The sequence below is a fragment of the Stegostoma tigrinum genome, chromosome 9 (assembly GCF_030684315.1).
Source record: "Stegostoma tigrinum isolate sSteTig4 chromosome 9, sSteTig4.hap1, whole genome shotgun sequence".
NCBI classification, from domain to species: domain Eukaryota; kingdom Metazoa; phylum Chordata; class Chondrichthyes; order Orectolobiformes; family Stegostomatidae; genus Stegostoma; species Stegostoma tigrinum.
The window spans coordinates 31,453,779-31,470,956 of NC_081362.1; the positions used below are offsets into that span (position 1 = coordinate 31,453,779).

Consider the following 17,178-nt stretch of genomic DNA (forward strand, 5'->3'; position numbering starts at 1 on the left):
ACTATGGACAATTTAGCATGGCCAATCCACCTAGCATGCACATCTTTGGACTGTGGAAGGAAACCAGAGCACCCAGAGGAAACCCACGCAGACACAGGGGGAATGTGCAAACTCCACACAGTCACCCGAGACTGGAATCGAACCTGGGTCCCTGCTGCTGTGAACCTACACACTATAGTCCTCTGCTTTACCAGCTGAGCAATTGAAGGAAAGTTGCAAAACTACTTTTTAAAGTTTGTGAAGGGGGAGTTGATGGCCCAGTGATGGTGGAATTTGACTTCAGTTAAAAAAAAATCTGGAATTAAGAGTCTAATTATGTCCATGGTTGGGAAAACTCATCTAGTTCACTAATGCTCTTCAGGGAAGGAAACAGCCATCCTTACCTGATGTTGTTTAAATGTGACTCCAGACTCTCAGCGGTTGACTCTTAGCTGCCTTTTGCACAATTAGGGATGGGCAGTAAATGCTGCCTAGCCAGCGATGTCCTCACCCTATGAATGAAGAAAGGAAAAAAAAGTAACCCACCTCAACAATCCAGCTGGCAGGACATTCCAGGTCCACACACCCTCTGGACAAAGCTCAGCAGGTCTGGCAGCGTCTGAGGAGAGAAATCAGTGTTAACGTTTTGGGTTGAGTTGACTCTTCTGAGGAAAGATCCCTCAACCTGAAACATTAACTCTGATTTCTCTCCACAGATGCTACCAGACCTGATGAGCTTTGCCAGCAATTACTATTTTTGTCTCTGATTTAAAGCAGTGGCAATTCTTCCAGTAATAAATGTTGGCCAGCCAGTGATGCCCATGCCATGTGTGAATAAAAAAGTGGTATTGTCACTGGTTTAGTAATACAGAGACGCTGTTGCAAATTGCACCACAGTTGATGGTAGAATTTAAATTCAAACTGAAACTCCAATGATGACCATGAAACCATTGTTGATTGGTGTAAAAAAATTCTGATTCACTAATGTCCTTTAGAGAAGGAATTGCCATCTGACATTTAGTTGTATCAACAGCCTCAAAAAGGGAATGAAACTGGTCATTGACCTGGCATCAGAAACAACCAATGGCAAACCACCTTTGTAAATTTTGCAAAGTCTACCTAATTAACATTAATGAAGCCATAGATAAAGACATACACACGGAACCACACCTTACAGGCATTGTCCCAGAAAACACTGCTGCTATCCCTGGGAATGGCCTGGCCCACAGACAAGACAGACCAGCAGAGATGGCAGCACAATTGTACATAGCCAGAGGCAACAGCTCTGGAATCCTCAACATTTACTCCAGACTCCACAAAGTCGCATGGTATCAGCGAAATATGAGCAAGGAATTGTCCGTCACACATCACGATCTCTTTGGCTGATGAATTAGCATTGCTTCATGCCGACTACGACTTGCAGGAAGGATTGACAATGCCAAGGGCACAAAATGTACATCAGCAAGACTTCATAGTCCATCATTCGGAGTGGATCAACAGCATCACTACTGACCAAGCTGAGGTCCTAAAGGACACATGTACCAGATTAGGTTTGTGGCAGGTAGTGAAGGAACCAACAACAGGGCTAAAAGTACTAGGTATCGTCCTGATCAGTCTGTCTAACACAGATGCACCTGTCCATGATATTATCGGTAAGAATGGCAATGTTCTGTCTTTTCTTTGTTGACAACCGCATATTCTTCCTGAGGTGAAGTTTCACTTTTTCATGAGGATACCCTCCACAATGCAAAAGATCTCAAGATTGCACATTCATGAAACACTGTGAGCCATCAGCAGAACTGTTTTCCAACACAATCCGTAACCTCACGGTCCAGCATATCCTTCACTATACTATCACTGTTAAGCCAGGGGCTTAACCCTGGTTTAATGTAGAGTGCATGCTGGGAGCAGTATCAAGCATACCTAAAAAAAACAAGCATCAACCTGATGAAGCTGCAATACAGGATTCCTTGAAGGTAAGCAACATGAACAAAAAGTAATATACAGGGCCAAGTAACTTCACATTGAAAAATTAGATTTGAGCTCTGCCAGCCCACCATGTCCAGTTCCGAATGGTTGTGGACAGCTGAACAACTCAGCAGGAGGTTCCTCAGATGTCCTCATAAAGATTAGGTGGTACCAGCATGTCTGTGCAAATGTTAAGGCTGAAGCATTTGCAACAATCTTCAGCCAGAAGTGCCCGGTAGATGATCCATCTTGCTTTCTGGTGGAGGTCCCCAACACCATTTCCTAACTGCTAAGGTGCCTAATGAGACTGATCACTAGTTAGAAAGACGAGCTAAAAGAAGAAAATGGTTAAACTTTGAGTGGAATAATCAGACATTTTCCCTGTTTAAGATGATGATAGGGTAGAAAAAGTACACCTGGAAAAGATGATAATGCCGCAAGATGGTGTACGTGTTCATAGTTCTGAAAACTCAAATTAAGACTTGTTCAGAGGTATTTGTTGAAATTGTGTGATTATCAGCTGGCTATGTTGCCTTGAATGACAATTGAAACCAAGACACCAGACTGTTTTACCACTATAGAGGAGACATCAGAGGGAGGTTCCTCACCCAGAGAGTTGTGAGCGCATGGAATAGTTAACCAGTGGTAGTCATGGAAGCGGAGTCATTAGTGACCATTAAGCGACTGCTGGACCTGCACATGGACAGCAGTGAATTGAGGGGAATGTAGGTTAGGTTATTTTTGGATAAGGATTATTTGACGGCACAACATCGTGGGCTGAAGGGCCTGTACTGTGCTGTACTTTTCTATGTTCTATAATATTTGCCTGTCTTCAGCCAATTTAATATTCCATGTCATATCAAGAAATGGCTGAAAGCACTGGATGCCGAAATGTCATTGGGACAATATATTTACAAATCAGGATGGTGAGCAGCTTAGACAGGAATTTTCAGATGATGATGTTCCCTTGCCTCTGCTGCCCATGATGTAGGAGGATCTGACACCGGGTTTGGAAGGTGATGGCTGAGTATCTTGGGTGAATTTCTGCAGTACATCTTGTGCATAGCGCAGACTAGAGTCTCTATGCCTTGTAACTACAGGTGGACTGCTTTGTCATTAGAGTCGTACAGTCATACAGCACAGAGACAGACCTTTCTGTCCACTGTGTCTACGCTGAGAAGTAAACACCAGACTATATTAATTCCATTTACCTGCTCTTGGTCCATAGCCTATTGTGCCGGAGTATTTTAAGCGCTCATACAGATGATTCTCAAAGATTGCATGAGTACCTGCTTCAACTGCAGTCTCAGGCAGTGCTTTCCACATATTTTCACCCAGAAGCTGGTATATATTTTTCCTCAGGTTTCCTGTGAACTGGGTAGGATCAAGGAAAACCCTAAGGCTTTCTATAGGTATGCCAGGAATAAGAGAATGACTAGAGTAAGATTAGGGCCAGTCAACGACAGTAGTGGGAAGTTGTGCGTGGAGTCCAAAGAGATAGGAGAGGCGCTAAATGAATATTTTCGTCAGTATGCACACAGGAAAAAGACAATGTTGTCGAGGAGAATACTGAGATACAAGTTGTTAGACTAGATGGGGTTGAGGGTCATAAGGAGGTGGTATTGGCGGTTCTGAGAAGTGTGAAAATAGATAAGTCCCCTGGGCTGGATGAGATTTATCCTAGGATTCTGTGGGAAGCTAGGGAGGAGACTGCAGTGCCTTTGGCTTTGATCTTTATGTCATCATTGTCTACAGGAATAGTGCTAGAAGACTGGAGGATAGCAAATGTTGTCCCCTTGTTCAAGGAGGGGAGTAGAGACAACCTTGGTTATTATAGACCAGTGAGTCTTACTTCGGCTGTGGGTAAAGTGTTGGAAAGGACTATAAGAGATAGGATTTATAATCATCTAGAAAGGAATAATTTGATTAGGGATAGTCAACACGGTTTTGTGAAGGGTATGTCATGCCTCACAAACCTTGCTGAGTTCTTTGAAAAGGTGACTAAACAGGTGGATGAGGGTAAAGTGGCTAATGTGGTGTATGTGGATTTCAGTAAAGCATTTGATAACGTTCCGCACGGTAGGCTATTGCAGAAAATACAGAGGCAGGGGATTGAGGGTGATTTAGTGGTTTGGATCAGAAATTTGGCTAGCTGGAAGAAGACAGAGGGTGGTGGTTGATGGGAAATGTTCACCCTGGAGTTCAGTTACTAGTGGCGTACCGCAAGTATCTGTTTTGGGGCCACTGCTGTTTGTGATTTTGGTAAATGACCTAGATGAGGGCATAGAAGGATGGGTTAGTAAATTTGCGGATGACACTAAAAGTCGGTGAAGTTGCGCATAATGCGGAAGGATGTTGCAGGTTACAGAGGGATATAGATAAGCTGCAGAGCTGGGCTGAGAGGTGGCAAATGGAGTTTAATGTGAAAAAGTGTGAGGTGAAGGAGTAACAGGAATACAAAATACTGGGCTAGTGGTAAGATTCTTAGTAGTGTAGATGAGCAGAGAGATCTAGGTATCCATGTGTATAGATCCCTGCAAGTTGCCACCCAGGTTGATAGAGTTATTAAGACGGCATACGGTGTGTTAGGTTTTATTGTTAGAGTGATTGAGTTTCGGAGCCATGAGGCCATGTTGCAGCTGTATAAAACTCTAGTGCAGCCGCACTTGGAGTATTGCATATAGTCCTGGTCGCCGCTTTACAGGAGGAATGTGGAAGCATTGGAAAGGGTGGAGAGGAGATTTATCAGAATGTTGCCTGGTATGGAGGGAAGGTCTTAAGAGGAAAGGCTGAGGGACTTGAGGCTATTTTCATTAGAGAGAAGAAGGTTAAGAGGTGACTTAATAGAGACATTCCAGATGATCAGAGGGTCAGATATGGTGGACTATGAGAGTCTTTTTTCCGAGGATGATGACGTCAGCTTGTACAAGGGGGCATAGCTACAAATTGAGGGGTGATTTTTTAGGACAGATGTCAGAGGTAGGTTCTTTACTCAGAGAGTAGTAAGAGCATGGAATGCCCTGCCTGCAACAATAGTAGACTCACCAGGTCTAACGGCATTGAAATGGTCGTTGGATAAACATACGGATGGTAATGGAATAGGGTAGGTTAGATGGGCTTCAGATTGGTTTCAAACGCCGGCGCAACATCGAGGGCCGAAGGGCCTGTACTGCGCTGTAATGTTCTATGATCTGTGTACATTTCACGTTAAACTTGTGCCCTCTGGTCTTAGACACGTGTGTTATGGGGAAACAATTCTCGTGGTCTAATTTGCCTATGCCTCTCGTAATTTTGTATACCTCTATCAGATACTCCTTCAGCCTCCTCTGCTCCAAGGAAAACAAACCCGGCCTATCTAGTCTCATTCTATAACTGAGACTTTTTGCCCCAAGCAACATTCTGGTGAATCTCCTATGTACTCCCACAAGTGCAGTTGTGCCCTTCCAATGGTATGGTGACCAGAACTGCTTACGAGATTCCATCTATGGCCTAACCATAGCTTTAACAGTTATAACAAGACTTCCTTGCTTCTATATTCTCCACCATGGCTAATGAAGGCAGGCATTCCATATGCCTACTTAACAGACCTGTGCTGACACCGTCAGGGATCTATGGACTGTACACCAAGGTCCCTTTGTTCCTCAGTACTGCCTAGGGACCTACCATTAATTGTGTATATCCTTCCCTTATTAGACTTCCCAAATGCATCACCTTGTACTTGTTAGGATGAAGTTCCACCTGCCGTTATTTTGCCCAATTTAACACTCCCAAATGGGATCATGCTTCTTGAGTGTTATTGGAGCTGCACTTATTCATGCTCCTGACTTGTCCTTGTAGATGGTGGACAGCCTCTGGGGAGTCAGGTGAATTACTGGCTGTAGTATTTCTAGTCTATAATGATTCCAGCTGAGTTTCTGGTCAATAGTAAGCCTTAGGATTGAATTCATTGAAGGTGAAGGGGCAGTGGATTATTTCTTATTGGGGATGCTCTGGAGCTGAATGGCCCTGGTAGAATCTGAACCGAGCATCAGGGAGCAGATTTTTGCGAAGCATGTGCTGCTTGATGGCACTGTTGATGACAACCTCCGTCACTGTGCCATCGCTTGGCAGGCCTACCCATTATGGTTTATGAACTGCTGCTTAAGATGAAGATTGCTTACACCATCTTCAAGTGTAAGAAAGTACAGGGACAGCTTGACACAGAGTGTTGGAGAGAAAACATATCCTGGTTTAACCAGAAGAATCTCTTGTCATTAACAAGATGTAGGTTATTACACGCTAATAAATGATGAATCAATACAATCGACATTGTTACAGAAATGTTGAGGAGTTAGACCTCAGGCTTTCAAGATCATAAGTTGTTCTGCTCACAAGTCTATGTTACATTATTCTAGTGGATAGTGATCTCGGCATTCCTCAGTCTTAACCCTTTCAGATCCTATATCATCTGTCAGGACCTTCACAGGGCCCCAGTGTGCGTTCTGAAAATCTGAAGGTCACAACATTTAACCCATTTTCTTTGTGCTTACTCAACAGAATTGTAAGGTTCATTGTTCAAAGCTTTCAGCTTTGTAATATTTAAGTGGCATCTGTTTCTCCTCTGTGTTATTTTAAAATAATCTTGTATGTAGATTTGTGCTAGTAGTAGTGCCTTATTTTAAATTGGTAACTAAAATTTTCAGGGGAGAATCAAAGAATCCCTACAGGCCATTCAGCCCATCGAGTCCACACTTAACTTCTGAAGAGCATCCCATGCACAATCACCCTGTTACCCTGTATTTCCCATGGTTAATCTTCCTAACCTACAAATCCTTGGGCACTATGGACAATTTAGCATGGCCAATCCACCTAACCTGTACATCTTTGGATTATCAGAGGAAACCAGAGCACCCAGAGGAAACCCATGCAGACGTGGGGAGAATATGCAAACTTTACGCAGTCACCTGAGACTGGAATTCAACCTGGGTCCCTGGTGCTGTGAGGTAGCAGTGCTAATCACTGAGCTACCGTGCTTCGCCAAAAGGATGTTGCAGCGTTGGAAGAACATTGTAGGACAGGAATGGTACTGACTGGTGCGTTTGTTTGGACGTATTGTTGATTGGGGAATTGTTGCACAAAATACAATTCTAATTCATAGTTCAGTTTGAAAAGGCAGATCTTTTCTGTGTAATGTTGTATCATTTTGCTGTGTGATGTTGTCTGTGTTGTATTTGTACAAGTTTCTCAAATGACTCACTTTGAATTTGCACTAATATCAGGTTCCGAGCCACTGTGACAAGATTGTAATGAATGGAGGTCTGCAGTTGCTTCAGAAAATATATCAGCTGCGTCAAGATTGTCCGAAAATTCAAAGAAATATCATTCGAACAATTGGAAATTTGGCTTTACATGAACATCTTCACTCAGCTTTGGCACAGTCAGGTACGGAGAACATGTCCTATGTCAGATTTCCTAATTATTTTGAAAAGAATTAAGATTAATTTACTATTTAATGCATTTCACGTAGTTGTGATAAAGATACCTCCTTTACTTTATTACAGCTACTTTTATTCAGTTTTCGATATCTGTTGTATTTAGGTTACTTTTTAGCAATTGACTTCGACATATTGTGCAGTTATCCATATTGCTAAATGTATTTTTCTTACTCATATTACAAACTATGTATTCCGTAATCTAAGGCTCAGAATTCTTGAGTTGTAGGATGGATCGGTATACTTGCTGAAGGAATGAAATCACCACATGTTATTCAGGCTTCACATGCGGCAAGAGCCTTGGCTAATTTTGACAGGGACACCGTGAAAGAAAAGTATGAGGATGGAGTGTACATTCTTCATCCTCAGTATAGAACCAGGTAAATGTATTTTTTTTGTTCTTTCAAAATAATTGACCTTTGGCAAGTTAGATTAGGGAAGCCATTTAAAAATTTCACCTTTTAAGACTACAGTTCCTGACATTCTGCATCCAGTTGTGTAGTTCATTACTTTATAAACCTGGGGCAGCACAGTGGCAGATGGTTAGTACTGCTGCCTCACAGCGCTAGGGACCTGGGTTCAATTCCACCCTCGGGCGACTGTGGAGTTTGCACATTCTCACCGTGTCTGCATGGGTTTCCTCCGGGTACTCAGGTTTCCTCCCACAGTCCAAAGATGTGCAGGCTAGGTGGATTGGCCATGCTAAATTGCCTGCAGTGTTCAAGGATGTGTAGATTAGATGGATTATAGGGGGATGGGTCTGAGTGGGATGCTCAGAGAGTCACTGTGGACTTGTTGGGCCGAAGGGCCTGTTTCCACAGTGTAGGGATTTTGTGATTTATAATTTAATTCACTTTATAAATTTTCTGATTTGCATTCCCTTTGCATGCAGCTTAGCTGTTTTAATATGGGTTGAGTAAATTAATCTATCCTTTTTAATAGGGCACTTCTACCTTGTACTGTTAGCACAGAGAAATGTTGTAAGGAGATTTGTGGAGAGAGTTAATTGACACACACGTTTCAGGCCCCAACATTTATCCCTGCAGTATTCCATTATTTGCAGGTTTCCTTGCTGAAAATGACCAATCTCTCCCAACTGTTTCCTCCGAATTAGCTAATCTTGCATTCATGCAAATGTATTATCCCTAAAATCACAACAGAGATGATGACATAGTGGTATACACTCAGGAGGGTGTTGCTGGGAGTCCTCACCTTGATTTTGAACCCCAAGAGCATCAGTTTAATGTGGGTAAGGAAGCCTCCTACTGGTTACCATGTACTTTCCTCCCTCAGCTATGAATGAGTATTCTTCCATATTGAAAAACACTTGGAGGAAGCGCTGTGTGTGGCAAGGGTGCAGAATATACCCTGGGTGGAAGATTTCAGTGTCCACCTCCAAGTGTAGCTCGGCAGCAGTGTTCCTGATTGAGCTGTTCAGATTCTAAAGGACATAGCTGCAGGTTTGGGACTGCAGCTGGTGGTGAGGGAACCTACAAGATGGAAAAACATACTTGACCTCACCTTCTTGAATCTACCTAATGCAGATGCATCTATCCATGACAGTACTGGAAAGAGTGACTACATCACAACCCTTGTGTAGATGAAGTCGTGTCTTCAAATTGAGAATACTCAAGACTGGGCATCCATGAAGTGCCATGAGCTGTCAACAGCTGCAGAATCATACTTGCACACAATCTGCGAGTTCCTAGCCTGGCATGTTCCAACTCAACCGTTATCATCAAGCCTGGGGATTACCCCGGATTCAATGGAGAGAGTAGGATGGTATGCCAGGAGCGCCACCATTCCTGAAAATGATATGTCAGATTGGTGAAGATACCAAACAGGACTACTAGCATGCCAAACAGCATAAACAACAAGTGATAGACAGTTGCCGGCACTGTGGCTCAGTGGTTAGCACTGCTATCTCATAGCGTGAGGAACTCTGGTTTGATTCCAGCGGTGACTATCTGTGTGGAGTTTGCACATTCACCCCCATGTCTGCATGGGCTTCTTCCAAGTGCTCTGGTTTCCTTTCACAGTCCAAAGATGTGCAGGCTAGTTGGATTGGCCATGTTAAATTGCCAATAGTGTTTAGAGAGTATAGATTAGGTGGGATGTAGGAGGATGGATCTGGGTGGGATGCTGTGAGTGTCGATGTGGACTTGTTGGGCTGAAGGGCATGTTTCCACACCGTAGGGATTCTATGGTCATCTGTCGTCCTCCAACCAACAGATAACACGTAAGTTTTTTAGTCCTGCCATATCCAGTTATGAATAGAGTGGACAATTCACTGGAGGAGGAGCTCCACAAATATCCCCATTCTCTGTAGCTTTGAAGTTTTTAATACGCCGTATCTAACATATGCTTTGCTAGTTCCCTTTCTTAGACATTCAGAGTTCCCTGTACTTCTTGTCCTTGACCGTCACTCTTGGAGCCTGAATACTGACTATGCCAAATTTACAAGACTCTCACTTCTCAGATGTAGACTTCCCTGCTTTTACGTGCTCCCACCTGTTTGCCAGATATCCAGTGAAACAGAGATCAGCCTTCCCCCCCAGCGTAGACACTCACGTTCTGCCATATCCTTATCTATTTCTATAATGACTGTGAAATTTCGAGTTATGGTCACTGTTCCCAAAATGCTTGCCCACTGAAAATTTAACCACAGAACACAGAAAAGTACAGCACAGTACAGGACCTTCGGTCCACGATGTTGTGCCGTGGAATAATCCTAATCCAAAAACAAAATAACCTAACCTACATTCCCCTCAATTCACTGCTGTCCACATGCATGTCCAGCAGTCGCTTAAATGTCATCAATGACTCCGCTTCCACGACAACCACTGGCAAAGTATTCCATGCGCTCACAACTCTCTGGGTGAAGAACGTCTCTCTGACGTCTCCTCTATACCTTCCTCCTAACACCTTAAAACTATGACCCCTCGTGGCAGTCAATCCTGCCCTGGGGAAAAGTCTCTGGCTATCGATTCTATCCATGCCTCTCATTACCTTGTACACCTCAATCAGGTCACCTGTCTTTCTCCTTCTCTCCAGAGAGAAAAGTCTGAGGTCAGTCAACCTCTCCTCGTAAGACAAGCCCTCTAGTCCTTTGCACCCTCTCCAAAGCCTCCACATCTTTCCTATAATAGGGCGACCAGAACTGGACCCAATATTCCAAGTGTGGCCTCACCAGGGTTTTGTAGAGCTGCAGCAAAACCTCGCAGCTCTTAAACTCGACCCCCCCTGTTAATGAAAGCCAAAACACCATATGCTTTCTTAACAACCTATCCACCTGGGTGGCAACTTTGAGGGGGCTGTGAACTTGAACACCAAGATCCCGCTGTTCCTCCACACTGCTGAGAATCCTGCCTTTAATCCTATATTCAGCATTTAAGTTCGACCTTCCAAAATGCATCACTTTGCATTTATCCAGGTTGAACTCCATCTGCCATTTCTCAGCCCAGCTCTGCATTCTGTCAATGTCTCGCTGAAGCCTGCAGTAGCCAAAATGGCCTGCCCCCTCGTCGGCCTATCCACATACTGAGTAAGGAAACCTTCCTGAACACACCTGACAAAAACGGCTCCATCCAAACCATCTGCACTAAGGAGGTTCCAATCAATATTGGGAAAATTGAAGTCACCCATAACAACAATCCTGCTACGTTTGCACTTTCCAACAATCTGCCGGCCTATGAGCTCTTCGATCTCCCTACTGCAATTTGGGGGTCTGTAGAAAACCCCCAATGAGTGTCTGCTCCCTTGCTGTTCCTAACTTCCACCCATACTGACTCAGTCGACAAACCTTCCTCGGCAACCTCAGCCCATACCACCTTAGTAGGCGAGTCCTCATCAAAAGTTCTTGCAGCAACCGGTATACTGTCCCTGACTAACAAAGCCACACCTCCCCCTCTTTTACCACCTTCCCTGACCTTAATGAAAGATCTAAACCCTGGGACCTGCAACATCCATTCCTGACCCTGCTCTATCCTTGCCTCCGAAATGGCCACAACATCGAAGTCCCTGTCTCCGAAATGGCCACAACATCGAAGACCACTTGACCTGCTTCATTCCCCGCGATTAGGTCTAGCATTGCCTCATCTCCTGTTGGACTGTTTTTATACTAGCAGAAAAACCTCTCCAGGATGAATTTCAGAAATTCCACCTAATCTAATTGTTTCACACTAAGGCTATTCCAATTAATGTTAGCAAAATTCAAGTCCGCTCCAACTGAAACCTGTTTTTCTCATACTTTTCCGTGATTTGCGTGCACATCTGCACCCCATCTCCTTCTGACTGTTGGGAGACTGTAGTATAATCCCAGCAAGGTATTCACCCCTTTTTTGTTTCTGACCTCTACCTAGATGGCCTCATTTGACAATCCGTCTGTGACATCCTTCCTCATTACTGCACTGATGATTTCCTTTACTAACAACAGAATGCCCCACCTCTCTTACTTTTATACCCTGGAATGTTGAGCTGCCAGTTCTATCCTTCCTTCTGTCACATCTCAGTGTTTGTAATGATATTATATTCCCATGTGTTCTTCAAAGCTGTAAGTTCAACCACCTTCCAAGTCAAGATTAAAAGTGCAGTGTGCACTTGCCATATGGACTAACTGCAAGATGCACTGCAGAAATTCACCCAATATCCTAAGACAGCACCATCCAAACCACTTGCATCTGGAAGGACATCATCAGCCAATCATGGGAACTCCACCACCTGCAAATTTACTTCCAAGCCGTTCATAATCCTGATTTTGAAATATATTACGACTCCTTTTCTGTTGCTGGATCAAAGACCTGGAATTCCCCCACCAGCAGCACTATGGGTCTACATGACTGCAGCTCACCTCCACCTTGTGGGACAGTCAATAAATACTGCCAGTCAGGGAGACCCATGTCTTGTGAGTGAATAAGAAAGCTCTTACTTTGTGCAGTTAGCATGTAGGTTGCACCTCATTAATTCCTTTTCAATATCCAAAACAGCTACCTGGCTCCCTTTTATCCATCTTGTTTTTACGTTCTCAAAGAACTCTCAAGAATTTGTTGAACTTGATTTGCCTTATGCATAGCCGTGTTGAATCTGCTTAATTGTAACATGAATTTCTAAATATCCTGTTGCTTCTTTTTTAATAATGAATTCTAGCATTTTCCCAGTTACAAATGTTCAGCTAACTAGCTCCTCGCTGTTTTCTTGAATTGAAGTGTTTGTTACATTAGTGATACTCCAATCTGGTCCAAAATCTAGTAAAATTTCAAAGTTTATAAACAGGGCATCAACTATCTCTGCACCCACTGCTCATAAGAGTCTAAGGTGCAAAACACTAGGTCCGTTGGAATTTTTAGCTCTTAGTTCTAGTATTGCTGGTAAAGAGACATGCCGTCAAAGGTAACCAAGTGTGAAGCTGGATGAACGCAGCAGGCCAGGCAGCATCTCAGGAGCACAAAAGCTGACGTTTCGGGCCTAGACCCTTCATCAGAGTGCTCTCTGATGAAGGGTCTAGGCCCGAAACGTCAGCTTTTGAGCTCCTGAGATGCTGCCTGGCCTGCTGTGTTCATCCAGCTTCACACTTTGTTATCTTGGATTCTCCAGCATCTGCAGTTCCCATTATCTCATGCTGTCAAAGGTTTTCACTTTGTAATCACCAAAATCTCAAAGGAAACAAGCATTTGTTTTGCATGAGAAGAGGATATTAATTGGTTCAGAGGTAGACCCTGGTAGGGATATTGCCATGGTGAATCTTCCAGTGAATAAGCAGCTGCCAAGAGTTTGTTTAAATTCAAACCGACAAGTCAACTCTGATTGAGGAATGCACAGAAAGGCTGATCCCCAAGTTTTTATTCAGTAGAAAATGTGCATTGTGTGGACATATTCTTTCCATTTGTAAATGCAGGAATCTGTGAACACGTGTAAGTAAGCCACACTTTGAGCATAGAGCAATAAAATCATAGATCTTTTAGTAATGAACATAATTTATAATAATTCATTTATTATAATAAACAATAATAATCTTCCTGATGGCCAATAACTCTGAGCATATTTAGGATTGCGTAGCAAATGTTCAGTTGTAGAATCCCATCTAATATTGGACACTTCTGAATTTTGGAAGCATGGATTGATAGGCACATTCCCTACTTTGCCTATTTCAAACAATCAAAGGGATGTGCTTTTGATATGATCTGCCAGTCATTGGAATGTATGACCAGCATACCTGGCATCACAGCACTGAAGTTCATACACCACATTATTGATTTAAGTGATTGGCAGACTGCAGAGTAGCAGGATGAAATTGCTAGCTTCACTTGTTGCTACCCTCTAATTCAGATTCATTTCCATCCTGAAATGCCCTTAAGCCTGAACAGGCAACATAACTGTCAGAGCCACCAGCTGTGCCTGTAGCAAACAGGATTTTATCCCCCTAAGTATACTCGTCCATGTCACATTCTTCTGGTTTCCCCACATGATCAGGATTCTGCACCATGTGACCATTTTTTATTCATCAACGCTGCAGTCTTATCTAGACAGCTAGCAAGCACCACATATCATTTGAATATGGCTGCTAGATGAATCTCCTTCATAAGATTCTTGCATCTGCCTGGCTTGCAGTCAGTTTAATCAGTTGTACACTTTTGCTTAACCTAATGTGTGTGATTGGCTCCAGGAACAACGAGCCCCAGTAACTCCTCCTCTCCCTGATATACCCTCATTACTTCCAACTGAGATTCTCGACCTTTGCCAGTGGTAGTCGTGGAAGCAGTCATTAGTGACATTTAAACGACTGCTGGACATGCACATTTACAGCAGTGAATTGATGGGAATGTAGGTTAGGTTATTTTAGTTTTGGATTAGGATTAATCCACGGCACAACATCATGGGCCGAAGGGCCTGTACTGTGCTGTACTTTTCTATGTTCGATGTTCTAACAACTCTGAGCCAAATTTTCTCAAGTTACAGAATTGTAGGCGTCGGTCACAGGACTGTAATGCATTCCACAGAATTCTACATGCTGCAGTCAAGGAACACAACCTTGTCTGTCCAGTCATATTTAGTTATTTAGTCAGTCAATTAGTTATTAGTTTAGTTAGTTAAAGGAGGAGCAGGTTATGGTCACCAAGCTTGCAGACAAAAAAAAACACTCACTAGGTACTTCCAAGATTTAAAACAAAAGTATGAAAAGCAGCACCCCCATTACATATCTGTAGTATTTCCACCTGCACCAAATCACAATTTAACACTCAGTCACAAAACACTCTGCATTCAATCAACGTGTGGTACTTTGTTCTCAAGGGAAGAATGGATGACTATAGAAAGCCCTTCTGCGAATTCCTGTTCCACTCCCTTTAACAATTTCAAATGCCATCCAGATCAGGCAACTTGTTCATTCTAAGCAACCAACATTTCCTGTACATTCTGCCTTTTCATCCCGTCTTACAATTTTCATGCCGTCTTACAATTTTCATCCCATCATTATCTCAACCATCTGTTTCTACTGTTATTATGATAGCGCCCTCTTCCTCTTTACAGTTGAAGGCACCAGCATCATTCCAGAACTTCAAGAGAGTCAGGGAGCAGAACTAAGTATAGGGCCATCACAATGGAGAAGGTCCTGAGGAAGATGAAAGGTCTGAACATAGATAAATCACAAAGTCTGGATGGATTACACCCCAGAAGCTGAAGAAAATAACTGAGGAGATTGTGTAGACATTGGTGGTGATCCTTCAGGAACCACTCGAATTAGCACCCCTATTTAAGGGAGAAGAGAAAACTACAGGCTAGTTAACCTGACCTCAATTATTGGTAAGATTTTAGAGTCCTTTATCAAGCATGAGATTGCAGAGTACTCAAAAGTGCATGGGAAGGAAGGGGCGAGTCAGGAAGGCTTCATCAAGGATAAATCATGTTTGACAAATCTGTTAGAATTCTTTGAAGAGTTAACAAGCAAGTGAGACAAAGGACAGGCAGCAGATTGATTCATTTGGATTTACATGTTACTTTTGACAAGATGCTACAATGTAGGCTGCTAAATGAGATAAGAGCCCATGATGTTAGGGGCAAGGTATGAATAAAGGATTGGCTGACTGGCAAAAGGCAGAGAGTGGAGATATTCATAGAAACATAAAATCCCTACAGTATGGAAGCAGGTCATTTGGCCCATCGAGTCCACACAAATCCTCCGAAGAGCATCCTACCCTATCCCTGTAACCCTGCAATTCCCCTGGTGAGCCCACCTAGCCAGCACATCCCTGAGCACTGTAGGCAATTTAGCATGGCCAACCTTCACATCTTTCGACTGTAGGAGGAAACCAGAGTACATGGAGGAAAGCCACACAGACACAGGGAGAATGTGCACATTCCACACAGACAGTCGCCACAGGGTGGAATCAAACCCAGGTCACTGGCACTGTGAGGCAGCAGTGCTAACAACTGAGCCACCATGCTGCCATGTCTTTTTTAGGATAGCAGCCAGTGAATTGTGGAATTCCTCAGGGATCAGTGATGGAGCTGATGGACTGTAACTAATCATGGTATGCCTTAACGATCTGGACAAAGAAATCAAGGGCATTGTTGCTCAGTTTACAGATAACACAGAGACAGTAAGGTTGTTGACTTGCTCGCTGAGCTGGCTTTTCATTCAGATGTTTTGTCACCATGCTAGGTGACTGTCAGTGGAGCCTCCAATGAAGCTTGGAATTTATACTGTCCTGACCATTATGGTGGGTACTGTCGTTTCTGGTTTTGATCTATATGGGTTTGTATATGGGGTCCAGTTCTATACGTTTGTTAGAGAACATGCCTCTATGTGGAGAACCATGCTTCAATGAATTTCCGTGCGTGTCTCTGTTTGGCTTGGATTACTATGGTTACCCTGTCCCGGTTAAATTGATGGTCTTCATTGTCTGAATGTACCAGTATTAAGGAGAGTTTGTTGTGCCAGTTTGCTACTAGCTATTGTTCATGTATTCTGATGGCTAGTTGCCTTCCTTTCTCTCCGATGTAATGTTTGTAGTAGTTGTTGCATGGTATTTTGTAAACCACATTTGTTCTGCATGCTGTGGAATGTGTCCTTAATCCTTGTAAGTGTTTCTCGCAGTGGCTGTGGGCTTGTGTTCTTGTTCTTGTTGGGGGTTATCCGTTTAAAGCGAGGATCTTGTATAAGTGTTGTTCCTCTTTCCTGCATAGTTCTGGAGTGTTGCACTGTGTCCTGACCTATTTAAATAGTGTCCTATAACAGTTTTATTTGTGGATGTTGGGGTGGTTGCTGTGGGAATTGAGGATTTGATCTGTATGGGTTTCTTTTCTGTATACTGAGGTTTGGAACTCCCTGTTTGTCAATCGCTGTACTGTAACATCCAGAAACAGAAGTTGATTTCTGTTTTCTTCTTCCCTTGTGAATTTAATCCCTGTGATTTCGGCGTTGATGAGGTGGTGGGTCTCTTCTAATTTGTTGTGTTGTGTTTAATATTGACAAATGTCTATGTACCGAATCCACAGTTTAGGTTGAGTGTGGGGGAGGCTGGTGTGTTCTAGTCTTTGCATGACTGCTTCTGCAATGAGTCCTAAGATGGGTGACTCCACATTCTGCCTTATGCCAACAAGCCAATTCTTTATACGTACTTTTCCCCTAACATCATGGGGTCATAACAGCCCCATTACTCGAGGAAACAGCAACGCAGAAAAGCAGCTCCATCAGCAAGGACAACATACTTAAATTACTAGACCTCTGTCTCATCACACACTTTGTCTTGAATGGTCAAATATA

The 17,178-nt window shown here is 43.2% G+C and overlaps 1 protein-coding gene across 2 annotated transcripts in view; it reads left to right on the forward strand.

The window, feature by feature from the left end:
• Nucleotides 1-17,178, forward strand: part of serac1 (serine active site containing 1) — a 266,772-nt gene that overhangs the window by 114,506 nt on the left and 135,088 nt on the right. The window contains exons 9-10 of one of the 2 annotated variants that reach the window (XM_048536593.2): nucleotides 7,206-7,368; nucleotides 7,648-7,798. In XM_048536593.2, coding sequence (XP_048392550.1) covers nucleotides 7,206-7,368; nucleotides 7,648-7,798 — 314 coding nt within the window. Of the gene's footprint in view, nucleotides 1-7,205; nucleotides 7,369-7,641; nucleotides 7,799-17,178 lie in introns of both variants that reach the window. The other variant, XM_048536595.2, reaches the window with a different exon arrangement.